The sequence below is a fragment of the Nicotiana tabacum genome, chromosome 3 (genome assembly GCF_000715075.1).
Source record: "Nicotiana tabacum cultivar K326 chromosome 3, ASM71507v2, whole genome shotgun sequence".
Lineage (NCBI taxonomy): Eukaryota > Viridiplantae > Streptophyta > Magnoliopsida > Solanales > Solanaceae > Nicotiana > Nicotiana tabacum.
Window position 1 is genome coordinate 45,375,177 of NC_134082.1, and position 18,459 is coordinate 45,393,635.

At 38.2% G+C, this 18,459-nt stretch overlaps 1 protein-coding gene across 1 annotated transcript; it reads left to right on the top strand.

Annotated features, from left to right (window-relative positions):
- The first annotated feature begins 5,618 nt into the window (after window positions 1-5,618).
- Window positions 5,619-9,875, top strand: LOC107790238 (delta(24)-sterol reductase). Its single transcript, XM_016612143.2, has 3 exons — window positions 5,619-5,726; window positions 7,777-9,050; window positions 9,190-9,875. The coding sequence occupies exons 2-3, from the start codon at window positions 7,803-7,805 to the stop codon at window positions 9,643-9,645; spliced, it is 1,704 nt and encodes a 567-aa protein (XP_016467629.1). The 5' UTR covers window positions 5,619-5,726; window positions 7,777-7,802; the 3' UTR covers window positions 9,646-9,875.
- The last annotated feature ends 8,584 nt before the right edge of the window (window positions 9,876-18,459 follow it).

The window sequence follows — 18,459 nt, forward strand, 5'->3', positions numbered from 1 at the left end:
TGACATTTGGATTTCCTAGCATAAAGTTGATGTTGTATTAGAAGACTAAAGGTCATTCTCAGATGCTCACCATATTCCTTAACACTCTTACTGAAAATAAGTATATCATCAAAGAATACCAAGATAAACTTCCTCAAATGCTCATTAAAGACATGATTCATCAATCCTTAGAAACTAGATGATGCATTAGTTAAGCCAAATGGCATTACCAGGTATTCATAATGGCCGGAGTGTGTTCTGAATACTATTTTAGGGACAACAGCAAGTGTCATCCTTATTTGATGATATCCTGACATGAGATCTATCTTGGAATAAATATGTGATCCACCTAATTCATCCAACAACTCTTCTATGATGGGTATTGGGTATTTGTCTTAATGGTGATCTGATTGAGGGCTTTGTAGTCTACACAAAGTCTCCAATTTCCATCCTTCTTTCCCACCAATACAACTGGAGAAGCAAAATGACTGCAGCCGTGTTGTATCAGTCTTTGTGACTGCAATTCCTGCACCATTTTCTCAATTATATCTTTCTACAATGGAGAGTACCTATAGGGTCAATTGTTAACATGATTTGTTCCCTCCTTCAAGGGAATGTGATGATCAAATTGTTCTCTGGAAAGGGGAAGCTCTTTTGGTTCTTGGAATACTTCTTCATTTCCCTGCAGAACCTGCTGAATTTACATTGGTTCTATATCCTTCTGTCTTGCCTCTTTCACCTCTTTAGGAGTCACTTTAATCATGAACAACCCCCTATTCACTTTCTATAAGGAATAAGAATCTATCATCTTCAACTTGGGATTCATTCCTTGCAATGAGAAAAACTTTCCTTCATACTCGAACTTTATAGTTAACATCTTGAAGTTGAACATTTGTCCCCTAACTAGCTGAGCCACTGAACTTCTATTACCATATCACATGTCCCTAGGGGCAGCAAATAAAAAATCAGCTTTGAAGAGAGTATCGTGTAGGAGCCACTCTAGTCCTCTACACATGCCAAATATGGGAACTTTATTACAATCTGCTAGGTTTGCATCTAGCAGGTTATATGGGTCTACTCTCCACCCCATATTTGATACAAATCCACTGTCCATAAAGTTATGTGTTGATCCAGTATCAATCAAGATATTCAAGGGTCTCCTGTGAGAGTATCCCATGAGTCTCAAAGTTTTATAGCCTGTGGTACCATGCAAGGCATAAATAGAGATCTCACATGTTTATGTTATCTCTTCTACATTGAACACCTCTTCTTCTAACTCTTCTGGTATTAATTCTTCTTCAACCAACTCCAACAGATACAACTCAGCCTTATTCTTGCAAATGTGGCCTAGTTCAAATTTTTCATCACATTGGAAACATAGTCCCTTAGTCCTTTTCTCACTAAGCTCAGCTGGTGTCACCCTCCTTCGTTTGAACTTTTCATTTCCTGTAGCTTGGAGGTCGAGGAATATGGTTAGCTGGAGTAGTTACTAGTTTATTATAAGAAAATGATTGTGCTGGGAAATTGTTCTAGAACTGGATTGCAAAGGGGATTGTCTCATGGCTTTGGATTGTTTAATGAAGATAGACTCTTGCAATCTTGCAAGGTGGTATGCCTGAGGTAAAAAATAAGGTTTGAGAATCCTGACAACATCCTCTAACTCAGGTTTCAACCATTCTAAAAATATGCTGACAACATAACTGGGCTCCAGATTGAGCCTAATCATGGCTCTATCAAAAGACTCTTAAAATTCAACCACCCCTCCAGTTTGTTTCAGTTTAACTAACTCACTCATAGGGTTATCAAATTCTGCTCCAAACCTATTTGACAATGTCCAAATATACTCCTCCCAGCTTAGGTAAGAAAGTTGCAACTATGACGTGCTTCTCACGTAAGCTCTATGTTACTATAGATCCAAATCATCTAGATGCATTGAAGTCACTCTCACTCTATCATGGTGAGGGACCTCATCCATTGAAAAGAATTGTTCTATCTGGTACCAGTAATCTTGAAACCTCTTTCCCACTGAACCTGGGAAAACCAATCTTATATTGTTTTAAAAGAGAACGTGGTTGTTGGTTATGTGTTGGGGTGTTGTATTGGTATGGTAGGTAAGCAGATGATACAGGAGGTATACGAGCCAAATTTGGAGGTATGGGGTTCTGAAATATAGGGGTGTGAATGGGATTGGTAATAGAGTATGGAATAGAACATGAAACTTGATCATTAGCTCCTGCCATCTGAGGGTGATATTGGGGAATGAGTGCAATTGGGTGTGGTGTGTTATAGAAGCATTGGACAAATTGAGCGTGATCTGCAGTAGCAGTATGGGAAACAGTAGCTGGGATGGGTGAAGTTGAGGGACTAAACATTTGACTGAAATTTGAATTTCGAGCAGTTGGGGTATGTGGAATAGATGTAGAAGGTAGAATTTGGAGTTGGGTGACAGGAATTTGGAAGGTATTAGGGATTTGAGTAATTGGGAAACTAAAATTTTGGCCAATAGCTGGGTTTCGAACACAAGGTAGCTGAAATTTCATATATCTGTTCACATTAGGGTTAGGACTTAATAGGAGAAATGAGATTGGATCATTGAGACCTACCACATCTTGTGGTTCGTCAGTGGGTGAGTACAAATCAACGTGATTCACCACTGCCGAGTTGGCTTCATTGCCCTTACTGGAATTGTGACTCGCTGTGAAAGTCTCCTTCAGCTCACGGAATGCTTTTTCATTTTGCGGATTCCAGTTGATTTTGTCGAAGATTAACATTAGCAACCTCAATAGCTACTCGATCTAATTGATTTAGGCGGACATTATGAGCTCCCACAATGCTGAAAAATGCTCTGATACCACTGACGTAGCTCAAAAATAATAAAGGAAAAATTAAAGAGAATCGGTAAAAGAAGGAAATAGCAGAAGTCATTCTTTTCATAAATCTCATTGAATACCCTTCTGATACATATACCACCCAATTAGAAAGATAGACTTGAGTGTAAAGTAATATAACTAATAGATTTAAGTGTAAATAAGTAAGGGATCAAACTGTCAATATCCTAGTATTATACAACTAACTTAATCATTTATTCCTTACTACTACTAAAGCGTAAAGTACTACTTCCCGCAGCTGTGCACAACTCATCTACTCCTCAAATCATATCAAAATGAAGAGGCCGACTTTATTAAGTGGCAAAAATAATTAAAAATATATACCATCATTATATATTTGTATGAGTGAATTGGGTGAATTGCACAAATAAGGTTCAAGTTCGAATCTAAACACTGGACCTATATCAATTACAACTATCTTAAAAAGAATATCGTATTTTTACATTTAGTAAAATTTTAGTTTTAATATTTTCATTCTTCACTTAATGAAATTTTCTTAGAATCCTAGAGAAATGATATGACATCTCTAAATAAAATATTTAAAGGATATTTTTAATATATGATAATTTTAAAAGGCTTTTCGAAGCCTTGCACGGAGCTTGCCCCTAGGTGGAGCACTTGTGAAACGAGGTGAAATTCAAAAATAGCCAGATTTACAACTGGTCGTTCAAAAATAGCCAGTTTCAAAAGTAATTGAAATTTAGCCACTTTTCATGTAAAGATAAATCTGAGTGAAAACATTGTTCAAAACCCGGAAAATACGCCAGTATATTATGCTGGAGTTCCAGCATAAGTATACTTGAACTCCAACATATTATACTGGAGTTCCAGCATAAGTACACTAGAACTCTAGCAAAATATACTGGAGTTCCAGCAAGTATACCGGTCCAGTATAATATACTGGAGTTTGGAGCACCAGTGCTCCAGTCTCCAGTATATTATACTGAAGCCAACAAAGTATACCGGTCCAACATAATATGCTGGAGTTCATACACAGGTGCACCGAACTCCAGTATATTATTCTGGACCGGTCTCTGTTGCAGCAAAATAGTGACTATTTTTCATTGACTTAGTAAACGCTGACTATTTTTGAATGACCAGTCCGAAAACTGATTATACCGTGCTATTTTTACTGTAAAACGCCATGAGGCTCACATGTCGGGCTTAGATTTGTGAGGCTTACGCTCCAAGTACCCGATTGTGCACCTAAAATATGCCTCACACTTCATGCTCGAGGCTTCACCCAGCAATTTTTACATAAATCATGTATTAAATTTCCTAATTACCATTGACCCCTCAAAATTCTTTAAAAAATATATGATAAAAGTTTGATTCTTTAAAAAAATTATGAAGATTGAGAAAACTCAAATAATGAGTGATTGTACTGCATTCTTACTAACTGAGAATATAGTGAGGGTAAATATCGTTTGAACATTTTTTTAAAAATAGATAGCCGAAATTAATATCTTCACTTGCAATTAGTTTTTGTATCTAAGTTCTATATTCAAAATTATCATACTTTTATTGCTGCTTTAAAAGTAATTTTATATTTATTCACGAAAGAATATTATTTTAAAATATAGTACTAATAACGCTTATTGAGTATTTATTTTTAGGGATGTAAAATATGTAGTTTGATAATAATTTTTAATAAATTATGATTTCTTATTTGTTATAAAGTTAAGACGTCGTAGTTAATGTCTCATTATAACTCTAATAATATTGCATATTTTATACTTATAAAAATATGTTGGTGGGCATATATCATAGGGAGAGGGGTTGCGACACCCGAAAACTTTAGCAAAATTTTATATATACTTGAAAATATCTTCAAGAAAATAGTCAAATATTAACAGATGCCTCCTTACCAATCTTCATGACTAGTGATAAATTTATACTGAATGTTTCAGTGTTCCTTTAACCATCGAATCCTTGGTCTGCATTTGCTAGATATTTTATTTTCTATGAATTTTTTTAACTCTTTTTAATTTCTTTTTAAATTTTAATCTATTTTTGTGTTATTATGCTATTTTATTAGTTAATAAATTAAATTTGTTCAAAGATGCAGGAGGCTTTTCACGCTCCGTTTCTTTTTTTTGGAAAAAGGGTTAGATTTATCCTTGTACTTTTAAATATTGTCTATATTTAACCGCGTTATATACTCGGAAATCGGAACAAATAAGTCAGGTCGTTACATAAGTATATGACAAATATGATAACGGTATAAATATATTTGTTCCGAAATAACTAAGATTAAATGTGGAAAATATTTAATAGGAGACCAGTAAATCTAGCCCTTTTTCCTTTTTAAGCCACTGAGGGGACCACTTACCGCTAGCTAGTACAGAATTGATTCTCGTTTTGGCAAATAATTGAATGAATGTCATCAAAGAATTGGTAGGATACCAAAAAATGTGGTATCATGAAAAAAGAGAGTTATCATTCATTTTAACATTATTTATTTTGGTAAGCTAAATTTATTTTAAACTAGTTAATAAAAAGTCATTTATCACTTTTTCCATGAATTATTCATTGTTGTTATTAGTGGGAATATTATTTTAAAAAGTATAAAATATAATCTAAATAAATATTCATATTATTAAAACTATTCAATATCTTTTCTTAAAAGTCTGAATAATCTTTAAAAGAAGAATAATTTTTGTTGGTTAAGGAATACTTAGAATTTATTTAAAATAAAAAAGAAACAAGGTTGAAAATTTTGAATATTTTTGGCGTTATATTCGAGCAAATTTCCTAAAATACCCCTAGCTTATTAGGTAGGCTCTTATTTAAAGTACTCTGTCACTCTTACCATTATCCTTCATTTTGGGTTCTTCCCAGTGCTAGTCCATCTGTCAGGTATTTTCTCTACACTCCACTCTCTTCAACCTTTTAACTTTTCTCTGAAATCATTCCTTTTTAGCTGAAGATTAAATCTTTTTCTTGTGTTCTTGTGAGAGTTGAGATGTGGACTGAATCTTGAAGTAAAAGACTCTGTTTTTTTTTTTTGTGTAGAAAAGCTCTTGTTTTGTGTAGCATGCATGTCATTTTAAGGGTGTTTAAATCTTGGGTTTTTTTTTTTCTGTGTGTAGATCTGCAAAAAGTCTTAGTTGAATCTGTTGCTTTTTTATAATGTATCGCATAGATCTGCTTATTTGTTTCTTGACTGTGGCTTGGTTGCTTTCGTAATGTACTTTTTTAAAAGATGAGATTCTGTTTTATAGATGGTGTTAAAAAAATGCTAAATCATAATATCTGCTTAATTCTTTTCTTAACATGCAGCTTTTCTCTGCTTAGTTTTTTTGTGTTAAAAAATCACTTTCGCTTTTACTTTTATGTTTTTGCTACATTCTTTGTTTTATGATTCTCATTTGTGTAAGGGTCCCCATGGCTTAGTTCAAGTGATGACTTGTGACTTAGGTCACAGGTTCAAGCCCTGGGAACTAAGCGAAGGGTAGACGGTCGAGTCCATTATCCCCGAGTTTTGAAGGCTATGGTTGGTCTAATGGTTGACCCCAGATGGATTCTCGGTCATAAAAGAAAAATGATTCTCATTGGTGTAAGATGCTTTATTTTTGTAACTGAGGGGGCTTAAAATCTTGTAAATAAGCTGGATTTTGGTACTTATTCTGTTATGTTGTTCACTTGTATATAGTAACTGCTTTATGCGTGGTTCTTTAAAATAATTCACATCTATTATCTGAAGCATGGCTTGCAAAATGTGGATCTGAAATTTGAGAAGTATGTCCACAAGTTGAGTTTGGACCATAACGTCTTCAGATCTAAATGATTAAGACCAATGATTTAAACCTTTTTTTTTATTTGCAAGGTGTGTTCCCACTCCTATGGTTGAGATAAATCTAATCACTAAACCACATTTTATTTTTCGATTACCTCTTGGGGGATTCCCACATAAAAGTTGCGGATCTGAAGTAAAGTCAAGCTCTACTAAGTGTAATCTGTAACAATTATCTATGCTATTTTGAGGATTTGGTTTTGGTCTTGTTTCAAGTTATACTGCACTGGCTTTAGACTGCTCAGAATTATAAGTTGATGGATGGATGTATTTGCTCAAAAGAATTATGATCTATTAGTAGAATATTCTGCTGATCTTAATAGATGATGCTTCTGGTATATCGTTTCGTTGTTTATTCTATTTCCTATGTCTTTTCTTTCTACCGTACCATTCGCATTACATCTGTAACTTCTTATTTTTGCCTCGGTTGAATTTACCATCACAATCAGTAGAAAAAAAGTGATGACAATCAATGGCTTTGTTACCATAAAGAATTTGTATAATTAAAGTCGTCTCTTGCTACTTTAGCTAAATTAGCGGGGCCTCCCACTTAGGATTTATTGCCTAATGATGTTAGTTCAAGGTGATATTTTGACTTTCCATAACATCATTATTCATTAGTGAGATTATGCAATCTTATGCATCTTCCTGTTTTACTAGAAGTGGCCTTGAGTTTTCTTTCTTTTGTGTCATTTGCATCATGGGTAAGTGTATGTGAGATAAGTGTTCCTTTATCTTGGCTATTTAAAGGGTTTATTTCTGTGAAGCTTGCCTTTTTGTGTGCCTAGAACAGTTTTGGGTCTACAGAGCACATATGACACTCTTGTTTAGCTGTTTCCGATTCAAATTTTCTTCTAATCATTTCTGGCTAACAGATATTTTTCCTTTTTCACAAATATTCATAATCACTTGTTTATTGAGAAGTCTTGATGCAAAATCGTGATTGATGTGATATATTACAAGATTCGTGAATATGGAATAGTGGTAGATGTGATTGATGATTTGCTTTCCTTTTATTCTCCAGCCTAATTAGATTAGCGTCAAGCTTTATAGCTTTATCTTGATAAGCTGACTTGCAATCTTGTCTATAACGTGTTTTCGTCCTTGTGGCAGCTCTGTTTGGCACCTGTTCTTCCAAAATGTCGGATCTTGAGGTTCCCCTTCGTCCCAAGAGGAAGAAGAATTTGGTGGACTATCTTGTCCAATTCAGATGGATCATCGTTATCTTCTTCGTCCTTCCTCTCTCCTTCCTGTATTACTTCTCCATATATTTAGGGGATGTTAGGTCTGACTGCAAATCTTTCAAGAAGCGGCAGAAGGAGCATGACGATAATGTTAAAAAGGTTGTGAAGCGTCTAAAAGAGAGGAATGCATCTAAGGATGGTCTTGTCTGCACTGCTAGGAAGCCTTGGGTTGCTGTTGGAATGAGAAATGTGGACTACAAACGTGCTCGTCATTTTGAAGTTGATCTTTCTCCATTTAGAAACGTCCTTGACATCGACAAGGAGCGAATGGTTGCTAGAGTTGAGCCTCTAGTCAATATGGGCCAAATATCTAGAGTTACTGTCCCTATGAATCTCTCCCTTGCAGTTGTCGCTGAGCTTGATGATCTAACTGTTGGCGGTCTGATCAATGGCTACGGGATTGAAGGAAGCTCTCACATTTATGGACTGTTCTCCGACACTGTTGTGTCATATGAGATTATTCTAGCGGATGGGCAGGTAGTTAGAGCTACAAAGGACAATGAATATTCTGATCTTTTCTATGCTATACCATGGTCTCAAGGGACATTGGGGCTTCTCGTTTCAGCTGAGATCAAGCTCATTCCTATCAAGGAATACATGAAACTTACTTACAAACCAGTAGTTGGTAATCTGCAAGAGATTGCACAGGCTTATATAGATTCTTTTGCACCTAGAGACGGAGATCAGGATAATCCTGACAAGGTTCCAGATTTTGTAGAAACCATGGTGTACAATCCCACAGAAGCTGTTTGCATGACCGGTAGATATGCTTCGAAAGAAGAGGCCAAGCAGAAGGGCAATGTGATCAACAGTGTCGGTTGGTGGTTCAAACCATGGTTTTACCAGCATGCTCAAACTGCACTGAAGAGAGGGGAATTTGTAGAGTATATTCCAACTAGGGAATACTACCACAGGCACACAAGGTGCTTGTATTGGGAAGGGAAACTTATCCTTCCATTTGGCGATCAGTGGTGGTTTAGGTATCTTCTAGGATGGCTCATGCCGCCCAAGGTTTCTCTACTTAAAGCCACTCAAGGTGAGGCCATTAGGAACTATTACCATGACATGCATGTCATTCAGGATTTGCTTGTTCCTCTTTACAAGGTTGGAGATGCTCTCGAGTGGGTCCACCGTGAGATGGAGGTAAATTTTACATATGTTTTTCATTTCAGAAAGAAATGAACTAGAAGAGGAAATACTTTTCTGTACCTTTTGTATTAGATTTTGTTGTTTTTTTCAGCGATATTTTCTCATTGTATAAGTTCCTCTTAACAATTTTTAGGTGTATCCCATCTGGCTCTGCCCACACCGACTCTACAGGCTGCCATTGAAAACCATGGTGTATCCTGAACCAGGGTTTGAGCTGCACCGCAGGCAAGGTGACACACCATATGCTCAAATGTACACCGATGTTGGTGTCTACTATGCTCCCGGACCTGTTTTGAGGGGTGAGGTCTATGATGGTGCAGAGGCAGTCCGTCAGTTGGAGAATTGGTTGATCGAAAACCATGGATTTCAGCCACAATATGCTGTCTCCGAGCTGACAGAGAAGAACTTCTGGAGGATGTTTGATGGCAGCCTATATGAGCACTGCAGGAAAAAGTACAGAGCCATCGGAACATTCATGAGTGTGTACTATAAGTCCAAGAAAGGAAAGAAGACGGAGAAGGAGGTGCAAGATGCTGAGCAAGAAACAGCTGAACTTGAGACCCCAGAAGTTGATGAGCCCGCAGATTGAATTTAGATTGGTTTTCATGGACTTCTCTCTGCTTTTCTGAGTTCTGTTGTTGTGCATTGTCTGAATTATCTATCTGTTGGTTCCCTTTGTCTGTTTGTCTGTAATGGCAGCTTTGACTTTCCTTTTAATCAGCTAGACTGGATTTAGTTAAAGTTAAACTATTGATTTGGTGCTAAACTAGAATTTGTGTTGAAACTTGATGGAAAGCCATGTTTCATATTCTGTTTGTATTTTGATGTGCTATGATTTCTCCTTCAGGATTCCAGCTTAAAATATGATCAGACAGCCCGATCTTGTTTCTCTTTTGAATCTCTGCTCTGCTACCATTATTGGATTTAATCATTAACATTTAACATATAAATATTTTTATTTATTAATTAGTCATGATTGCCACAAATTAGCTTTTCTATCTAACTGAAAACCATAGAATAAAATATGATTATCATTGCCACTTAGGACTTTACATATGTGATATATATAAAATTTGAATATACCTTCATTCTTTAAACATTTCTCGTGAAAATTATTCAGTACTAAAATTGGAAAATACTCTGTTTTAGTAAACATTTCTCATGAAAAATATATTTATGTTTACCCAAAAATCCGAGTAACAATTAAACTTATATTTTAGATTTTAAAGATATGTGATTTAGTCCAAATGTCCAATACTAATTGATAAACAAGGAATTAAGTATATAAATTGAAGAATAAAGTAAGTCAAACCAGTGTGCAAGCCAAGTCTTGACCTCGAGCTATGACCGTCTTGAGGTAGGTTAGCAAGAACAGTAAATCATAAGGCAGTTCTGATGAACAATAAGCAAGAAAGTGAGGAATGTATATTCTCTGGTTAATGTGTCATGTGTTACAAATGAATGGGCTCCCCTTTATATAATAGGGGAGTCCAAATAAGGTACATTTCTAATTATAGTAGTGAATCTTATTGGACAGCTGTCTAACCGCCAATGACAAATCTGTTCCGGAATTTATGCCGTGATTTTAGGGCCGTTGTGGGAATCTCGCTCTTTCTGTTACTAAACCATAACGGTATTATCTCGAGGTTGGTCATACTCGGCCTTGGTGTTCATCGAGCACTTCGATCTTCAAGTCCTGTACTCCGCCATCGGGCTCGAGCCGGGTCCGTTTGAACTTATTCTTGAAGCGACTCCTCAAGCCTACGAAATCGGGTATATCTGATTTCGACCGTATACAATTTAGTACTAACATTTTACCGAAGAAAATTCGGCGCAATCTAATGAAAGTACAACAACAACAACAACAACAACAACAACAACAACCCAGTGTAATCCCACAAGTGGGGTCTGGGGAGGGTAATATGTACGCAGACCTTACCTCTACCCCGAGGGGCAGAGAGGCTGTTTCCAGGAGACCCTAGGCTCAAAGAGGCAACAAGAGACACTATATTAGTACTATCAATAGACTCATAATAAAACACCATAAAATACCATAAAATCCATAACATAACATAAATAGCATAAAAATACAGTAACAACAATATAAGAGATATAGGAAATACGAGAATATGTAGGGTATTAATACACAGAAGATAAAGCCCATCATCAGTAGTTGATCAATAACATCCTAAGACTAATTCCTAACTAGCTAGTCTCACTCTAGTGCGCTGTAAAAAAGACATCGCAATTTTTCCTAACCTACAACCTTAATGCTCGATCTCCACAATTCCCTGTTTAGGGCCATGTCCTCAGTAACCCTAAGTCGCGCCATATCTTGCCTGATCACCTCTCCCCAATACTTCTTAGGTCTCCCTCTACCTCTCCTCGTACCCACCACCGCCAGTCGTTCACACCTTCTCACCGGTGCATCAGTGTTCCTCTTCTGAATGTGCCCGAACCATCTGAGTCTTGCTTCCCGCATCTTGTCCTCCATGGGGGCCACGCCCACCTTATCTCGAATATCTTCATTTCTAATCTTATCCTTCCTTGTATGCCCGCACATCCACCTCAACATCCTCATCTCTGCAACTTTCATCCTTTGGATGTGTGAGATCTTCACCGGCCAACACTCGGTCCCATACAACATAGCAGGCCTAACCACTGCCCTATAAAATTTACCTTTCAGTAACAGAGGCACTTTCTTGTCACACAGGACTCCCGTCGCTAACCTCCATTTCATCCACCCCACCCCTATACGGTGTGTGACATCCTCGTCGATCTCCCCGGACCCCTGAATAAACGACCCCAGGTACTTGAAACTACCCCTCTTAGGGATGGCTTGAGAATCAAGCCTCACTTCCACTCCTGCTTCCGTCGGCTCTGCCCCAAATTTGCACTCAAGGTATTCCGTCTTCGTCCTGCTCAACCTGAAACCTTTGGACTCAAGGGTATGTCTCCAAACCTCTAACCTCTCGCTGACACCGCGTCGTGTCTCGTCGATTAGGACTATGTCATCAGCAAATAACATGCACCATGACACCTCCCCCTGAATATGATGCGTCATAGCATCCATCACCAGGGCAAATAGGAAAGGGTTGAACGCAGACCCTTGGTACAACCCCGTAATAACCAGAAAATAATCGGAATTGCCTCTTGCTGTCCTAACCCGAGTCTTAGCTCCATCATACATGTCCTTAATCGCCCTAATGTAGGCAACCGGGACCCCTTTAGCCTCTAAGCATCTCCATAAGACCTCCCTAGGAACCCTGTCGTACGCTTTCTCTAGATCGATAAACACCATGTGGAGATCCTTCTTCTTATCCCTGTATTGTTCCACCATCCTCCTAATAAGGTGGATAGCTTCTGTGGTAGATCGCCCCGGCATGAACCCGAACTGGTTGTCTGAAATAGACACCGACCTTCGCACTCTCATTTCTACCACTCTCTCCCAGACTTTTTATAGTTGTTTCCCCTTAAAAACTGGATTATAATTACGCTTTGAGAAATCATTTGTTTTTATTATTGAAAAGCACATCTCAATAGTTGCTGCAAGTCATATTTTGCCTTTCTGCCATTGTCGTCTTCAACCTCGGTCTAGCCAAATCTATACATAAATTGAATGTTTATCTCGAGTAGATTTAGAATATTGTCCACACTGACGACCACAAACACTTTATAAATTAAAGTTTGCTAATCAAAAATAGTATAATAAAATATCGTTTTAACAGGGATTAAATTTAAATAATATTTTGAAAATTTCTAGCTTATTCGTTATTCAGGACGATTAACACTTTTGAGTTGAGTTGATTAATAACAAAAATTAATGAACTAAATTAAGATTACCACTAAGTAGACTTGATCATTGAGAATGCAAGAATTGAGCTAAAATGAGTTGTTGTCAACATGAGAAATGAGAGAATTGAGCTAAAATGAGTTGTTGTCAATATGAGAAAAAAGAGTCGCGATAGGATTATTGGCGGATCCAAAACTTTATGTAAGGGTGTTCAGGCACATACTGAGTCCTCGGTCACAATCGACAGTACACGCGACATTGGGTTAATAAGTAGAGTTTACCTTGGTCTTTTTGTTTTGATTCTTACCAAAATCTAAAAAAGAGTTTTGCCCTCTACTCTTTTTTTTTTTTTTTCAAAGTCGCATTGTTTAAAATAATTTTTAACTTTAGCTAAATTTTAACAACAGATCTATTTACCTTTACAAATTTAAGAATTTATTAAAACTTTAGAAATTTCTTACAAGTTTTATCATACAATCATCGATGTGATATATATTAAAATATTAAAATTAATTAATTATTAATTTTAATTTAACTCGCGCTACGAAAGAGAGCTATAAACTAAGAAAATTAATAACATTATAAAAAAGCTCCAAAATTATGAAAAGAAACTAATTTAAAATAAACAATAAAAGAAAGAAGACAGAGAAGTGTTACGAATTAAAGTTTCATATTTAAAGGCGGGCATATCAAAAAGATAAGTAGCAGAAATGAGGATATTGAGATGGATGTGTGGGCACACTAGGCTAGATAAGATTAGGAATGAAGATATTCGAGAGAGGGTGGACGTGGCTCCTGTGGACGACAAGATGCGGGAAGCGCGTCTTAGGTGGCTCGGACACGTGCAGAGGAGAAGTCTAGATGCCCCGGTTAGGAGGTGTGAGCGGTTGGCTTTGACAGGTACGAGAAGAGGTAGAGGGCGGCCCAAGAAGTATTGGGGCGAGGTGATCAGACAGGACATGACGCGGCTCCAGATTTTCGAGGACATGGCTCTTGATAGGAAGGTGTAGAGGTCGAGCATTAGGGTTGTAGGTTAAAGGGTAGTCGAGCGGTTTTCATCTTTGTACCGACGAGTATGATAGTGTTTTGTCTAGCACTGCTAGCGATTTATGTTGTGTTTCACACCTTTGCATAAATACTTGTGTTACTGTTTTTCCATTTATTTGTTGTCTCTCACGTTGCTGATTATTTTTTGGGTTTTGTTGTCACAGATCTATTGTATCTAAGCTGAGAGTCTCCAGGAAACAACCTCTCTACTTGCTCTAGGGTAGGGGTAAGGTCTGCGTACTCTACCCTCCCCAGACTCCACTGATGGAATTTTACTGGGTTGTTGTTGTTGTATCTAAAGGAGGGCATATGTTTATAGAACTAACATATGAATGAAAAAAAATAAAAAACAAAAATCAATAATTATACGTTTAAAAATGAAAATTGTACACAGCTCCATTCTTATTCTTAAACTTGAAAAAAGTGAACACCACAGCGTAATTAGTTCAAAAATTACGAAGATAGAATGTTGAAGTGGTGTATGGTTTCCTTGATTTAGCACAGGGGAAAATAAAAAACATGAGGACCATGAAAAGCAATGGATAACTAAAAACGAAGAGAATAGCATAGCTCCACTTCCTATCAATAGGTTGTGAGTTCGAGTTATCCAAAATCAAGGTAGGAAGCTCTTGAAGGGAGAGAATAAAGAAAACATAAGAAACGCTAGGGCCCAAAAAAGCTATGGAAAACTAAAAACGAAGAAAATAGTGTGTAAGAGCAAGGAATCGAACTAACAACCACTTGCAACCATTGAACTCGTTTGATTAATCTGACCAACGGATCCCTTTCGTCAAGTGGGTTCAAAAGCTTTTATTTACTACATATTTGTTTCATAGAAAGTTAATTTCCACATAAAATAGTTAATTTTTTTCCGAAGTGGGCTCAACTGAACTCCCTTGAACAAAGGTGGATCCACTCCTGCGATAGGATATGTGTAAGATAGTTATTCGGAATCTAACTCTGTTTAAATTCACTTCTAATGTCCTAATAATTCTCACGGATTCAGCCGATGGTTTAGTTTAATTATAAGGTCAAGATTCTCCTCTTGATTAAATCTAAACTCTACGAGATAAACTAATATGAAGCACTATTACCCCTAAAACGAGTAACAATTAAATTTGTACGCGATTTAAAGGATACATGATTTAATTTAACACGAGTAATCTAAGAATAACAAAGAATTAAACTGAAGGAAAATAAGGCGATCAAACCAAATATGATGAAACGATTAATCCTAGCTTTAAGTTTGAATGCTAAAACCCATTCCGAATGAGCCCTTGAAACGAGCTCGGTTGCAACTAAAGAAATGAACAACCGAAGAACAATTTGAACAATAGCTAGAAGACAAAATCAAACTTTATTGATTTGATATGCGTGCCCACATTGATTTTAAAAATGAAAAAGGTTCTCCCTATAATAAGGTGTTTCAATCCTAGTGCAAGTCTAAATAAGGTAGAAATTCCTCTCTTCTAGTAAAACATGATCCACAGATGATATCGGGCGAGATTCGCGTCGTAATATACAGTTAATGGAGGATATTTCATCCCCTCGTTCGTTCGTTCTAACCATCTTCTCTTTAGCCTCGATTCTTTGTTTTGCTTGAGCTAAATTCTTCCCATGTTTGGCCATGTCTGATTCTTGGTGCGTAATTTGTTCCCTCGAGCTCTGATCTATGGGAGCCCTCGGCTTTACCGAGCCTGCGTCGAACCATGTTGTCTCTTGTTTCTTCATCGAGAAATCGGGGTAAGCTTTATCCCCAATTTTATCCATACACGGATAGTCCCCTCACTATTTGACCACAGTTCCTTTCTTTGTATTCCATAAGCAAGTTAGCGAGCTGAAACATCTCATCAGTCACGTCGCTCTGACTTCAGACATGTGTCAGCCACTGGTTGATCATCCCCGGTAGTTAATGAATGCGAAACGTCAGGAATTCATTATTTCTTTCCTATAAAAGCTCCGATTTCCTTTTTTTTCACCTTTTTACTTTCCGATTTTGAATCTTCTTGAGTTACCCTCAAACTTTCTATTTGTTCATCAATCTTTCAAATCTTCATAAATTGTTCTCCACATCTTCATATCTTTATCTCTTGTCTTCAAACCTTCATACTTTGCCTTCAAATCTTCATACAAAATCTTCAAATCTTCATATCCACCTTCAAAGATTCATATTCCCAGACCAAGATGGCTAAGACTTCAAAATCAATGCCTCAAAACACTGGTTCTTCAACCTCTACCTCAGCCACATGCACCCAGGCGACCCTTCCGGTAATAGCCCATCACTGAGGAAACACTCCAAGCGGTTCGGGAGGACTATAAATGGGAAGACAAAAATATAGTCGTTCCCAGTCCTGATGATGACATCATGACGCGCGTGGAAAGATACTTAAGCATTTATACGTATCCTTTCACGTTCGGTCCGATAGATATGGTGGTCCTTGATTTTTCTAAGAGGTATGAGATCGGTCTCGAGAAGATCCACCCATCCTTTTGGAGGATCGTGGCCATTCTCTATCACTTTGCCAACAACATGGAGGAGCCTTGGTTCACGATCAATAACCTGCTCCGAGTTTACACCCCCCCGAATCTTCTGATGGGGGTTAATCAAGCTTGCCCGTAGGGCAAAGAAGGCTCCCTTCTCTTGTATCGATGGGGACATGGACCGAGGCTGGTAGGGGAGGTTTATTAGGATAAAGATCAAAGACCTCATTCCCTCCGAGCTCCTGTCTTTCCTCGAGAAGTGAAACTCAAAACATAAGTTTGTTTCCTCTTAATTCAATCCTTTGAATTTGCTCCTCTTTTCTCATTACCCATTTTTCTGATATGCAGCTGTCGCCCGAGTCCCCATTGTGGTCCCTTATTTTAGGGAGTGGATTGAGGGCATCTGCAAACAACTCACCTATCCCGAGCGTGAGTGGCACAAGCTTTCCAAAGGAAAATGGGAGGGTCGTTCTCATGGTGAGTGTCCCTCTCCTTCCGGTTGAATTTCCTTTTGGGTCATTTTTATCTTATCATTAATTTGACACTATCTTTTCCTTTCACAGGTTTGCCCAAGAATACCAAATATCGAGTAGTTACCGAGTCTGTGGCCTCATCCCCATCTGAAAAACACTCCGGTTCGCTGCAGCCTACCGCCGAAGGTGCTGCAAAGGAGGAGAAAAAAATAAAGAAGAAAGGGTTCCCTGACTTCTCGGACGCTCCTGGCGAGGCCAAGAAAAAGAAAAGGGTCGTAGTCAGGGTTAGAAAAAGTAACAAGAAGAGTTCTAGTGCTCGTGTCTCTGATTCCAAAGCCCTATACCAGCTCAAGAACTATCTCGAGGATGACAACGACATAGAGTTCATCACTCACAATTTGATCGACATCGAACTAGAGTTGACGCCCCCGAAGAGGGATGCTAGAAAGGCCAAGTCCTCTGTAGCTTGGGGACTCGAAGAAGATCTAGTAACTTCTGTTTCGCAGAAGGCTCATTCGGTTCCAAGGGAAAACGCTTCGACAAATAGCAATGTTATTCATGTTTCGGAGTCACCACCTCATATGGAGGCCTTCTTAGATAAGGCTTGGGCCACTGCAGTGAAACCGACCGAGGCTTCCTGCACCGTGGATGAGGCCCTTAATTCATTCTTTGAGGTTATAGATGTCGGTATGTTGTGGACTATTCCCGCTTTGGCCACCTGGAGATCCCAAAAAAGGTCGTGCAACGAGGGCCAGGTGGGCCGAGTTTGAGCCCTAAACTCGAGAAGCATTTTCCCCCCGAGTGTGGACCCTGATCAGAAAATACGATCATGTTCATAGTACCAGCGGATATTAGCATGATGTCTGAGCTAGCTGGAGTATCCATCTATCTTTGTTCCTCGATGACCGAAGAGGACCAAGTGAAAATGAATGAGGTAGACGGGTCGAGCCTCTTCAACGAGGCCCAATAGGTGCTGAATAGGGTATGCCTTCTTTCCTTTTGTGTCTTTATAGAGTTCTTTTTTCCTTAATGACATTTAACCAATTTTTCTCTCTTTATGTCTCTAGCCTTGGTGCTTCATCATGAGAGCTTCCACCGGTCCGGATGGAGGTAAGTCACCTTGAGTTCGAGCTCAAGGAGTAGGTCCGGTAAAAAGACATGTACAAAGCTCTTTGTGAGCAAAAAAATGAAGTCCTCAGGGACTACTGTGTCCTCCAAGCCAAGCTGAAAAAAGCCCAAAAGTAGCCCTCGAAGTCGAAATAGGAACAAGCCCTTCTGGTTGAAAAGGTAAGAGTGTTTGAGATCAATAACAAGAGGTTAAACGCAGATGCTAACGTCACAATCTCGTAGGTCCAAGAGAAGATGACCCCGATCGACCAACTTAGGTCTGAAATGGACGAGGTAAAAGCCTCAATTGAGGAGTTAAGGGGCAAACTGGATCTCCTGGCCTCGAAGAGGGATGCCACCAAAGAGGACCCGACATCGACCAAATTACAACTACGGGTGATGAGAGAAATAGCTGACAAATAGTCTTGGCTAAATGAGGAGCTCCAAGCACAACTTGATTGGCCGTTATAGAACGGGATGATCTCGACCAAGAATACACTGC

Coding starts and splice junctions, on each gene's coding strand:
- LOC107790238 (XM_016612143.2), top strand. CDS start 7,803: ATGTCGGATCTTGAGGTTCCCCTTCGTCCCAAGAGGAAGAAGAATTTG. Junction 9,051..9,189: donor GGGTCCACCGTGAGATGGAG/GTAAATTTTACA, acceptor AACAATTTTTAG/GTGTATCCCATCTGGCTCTG.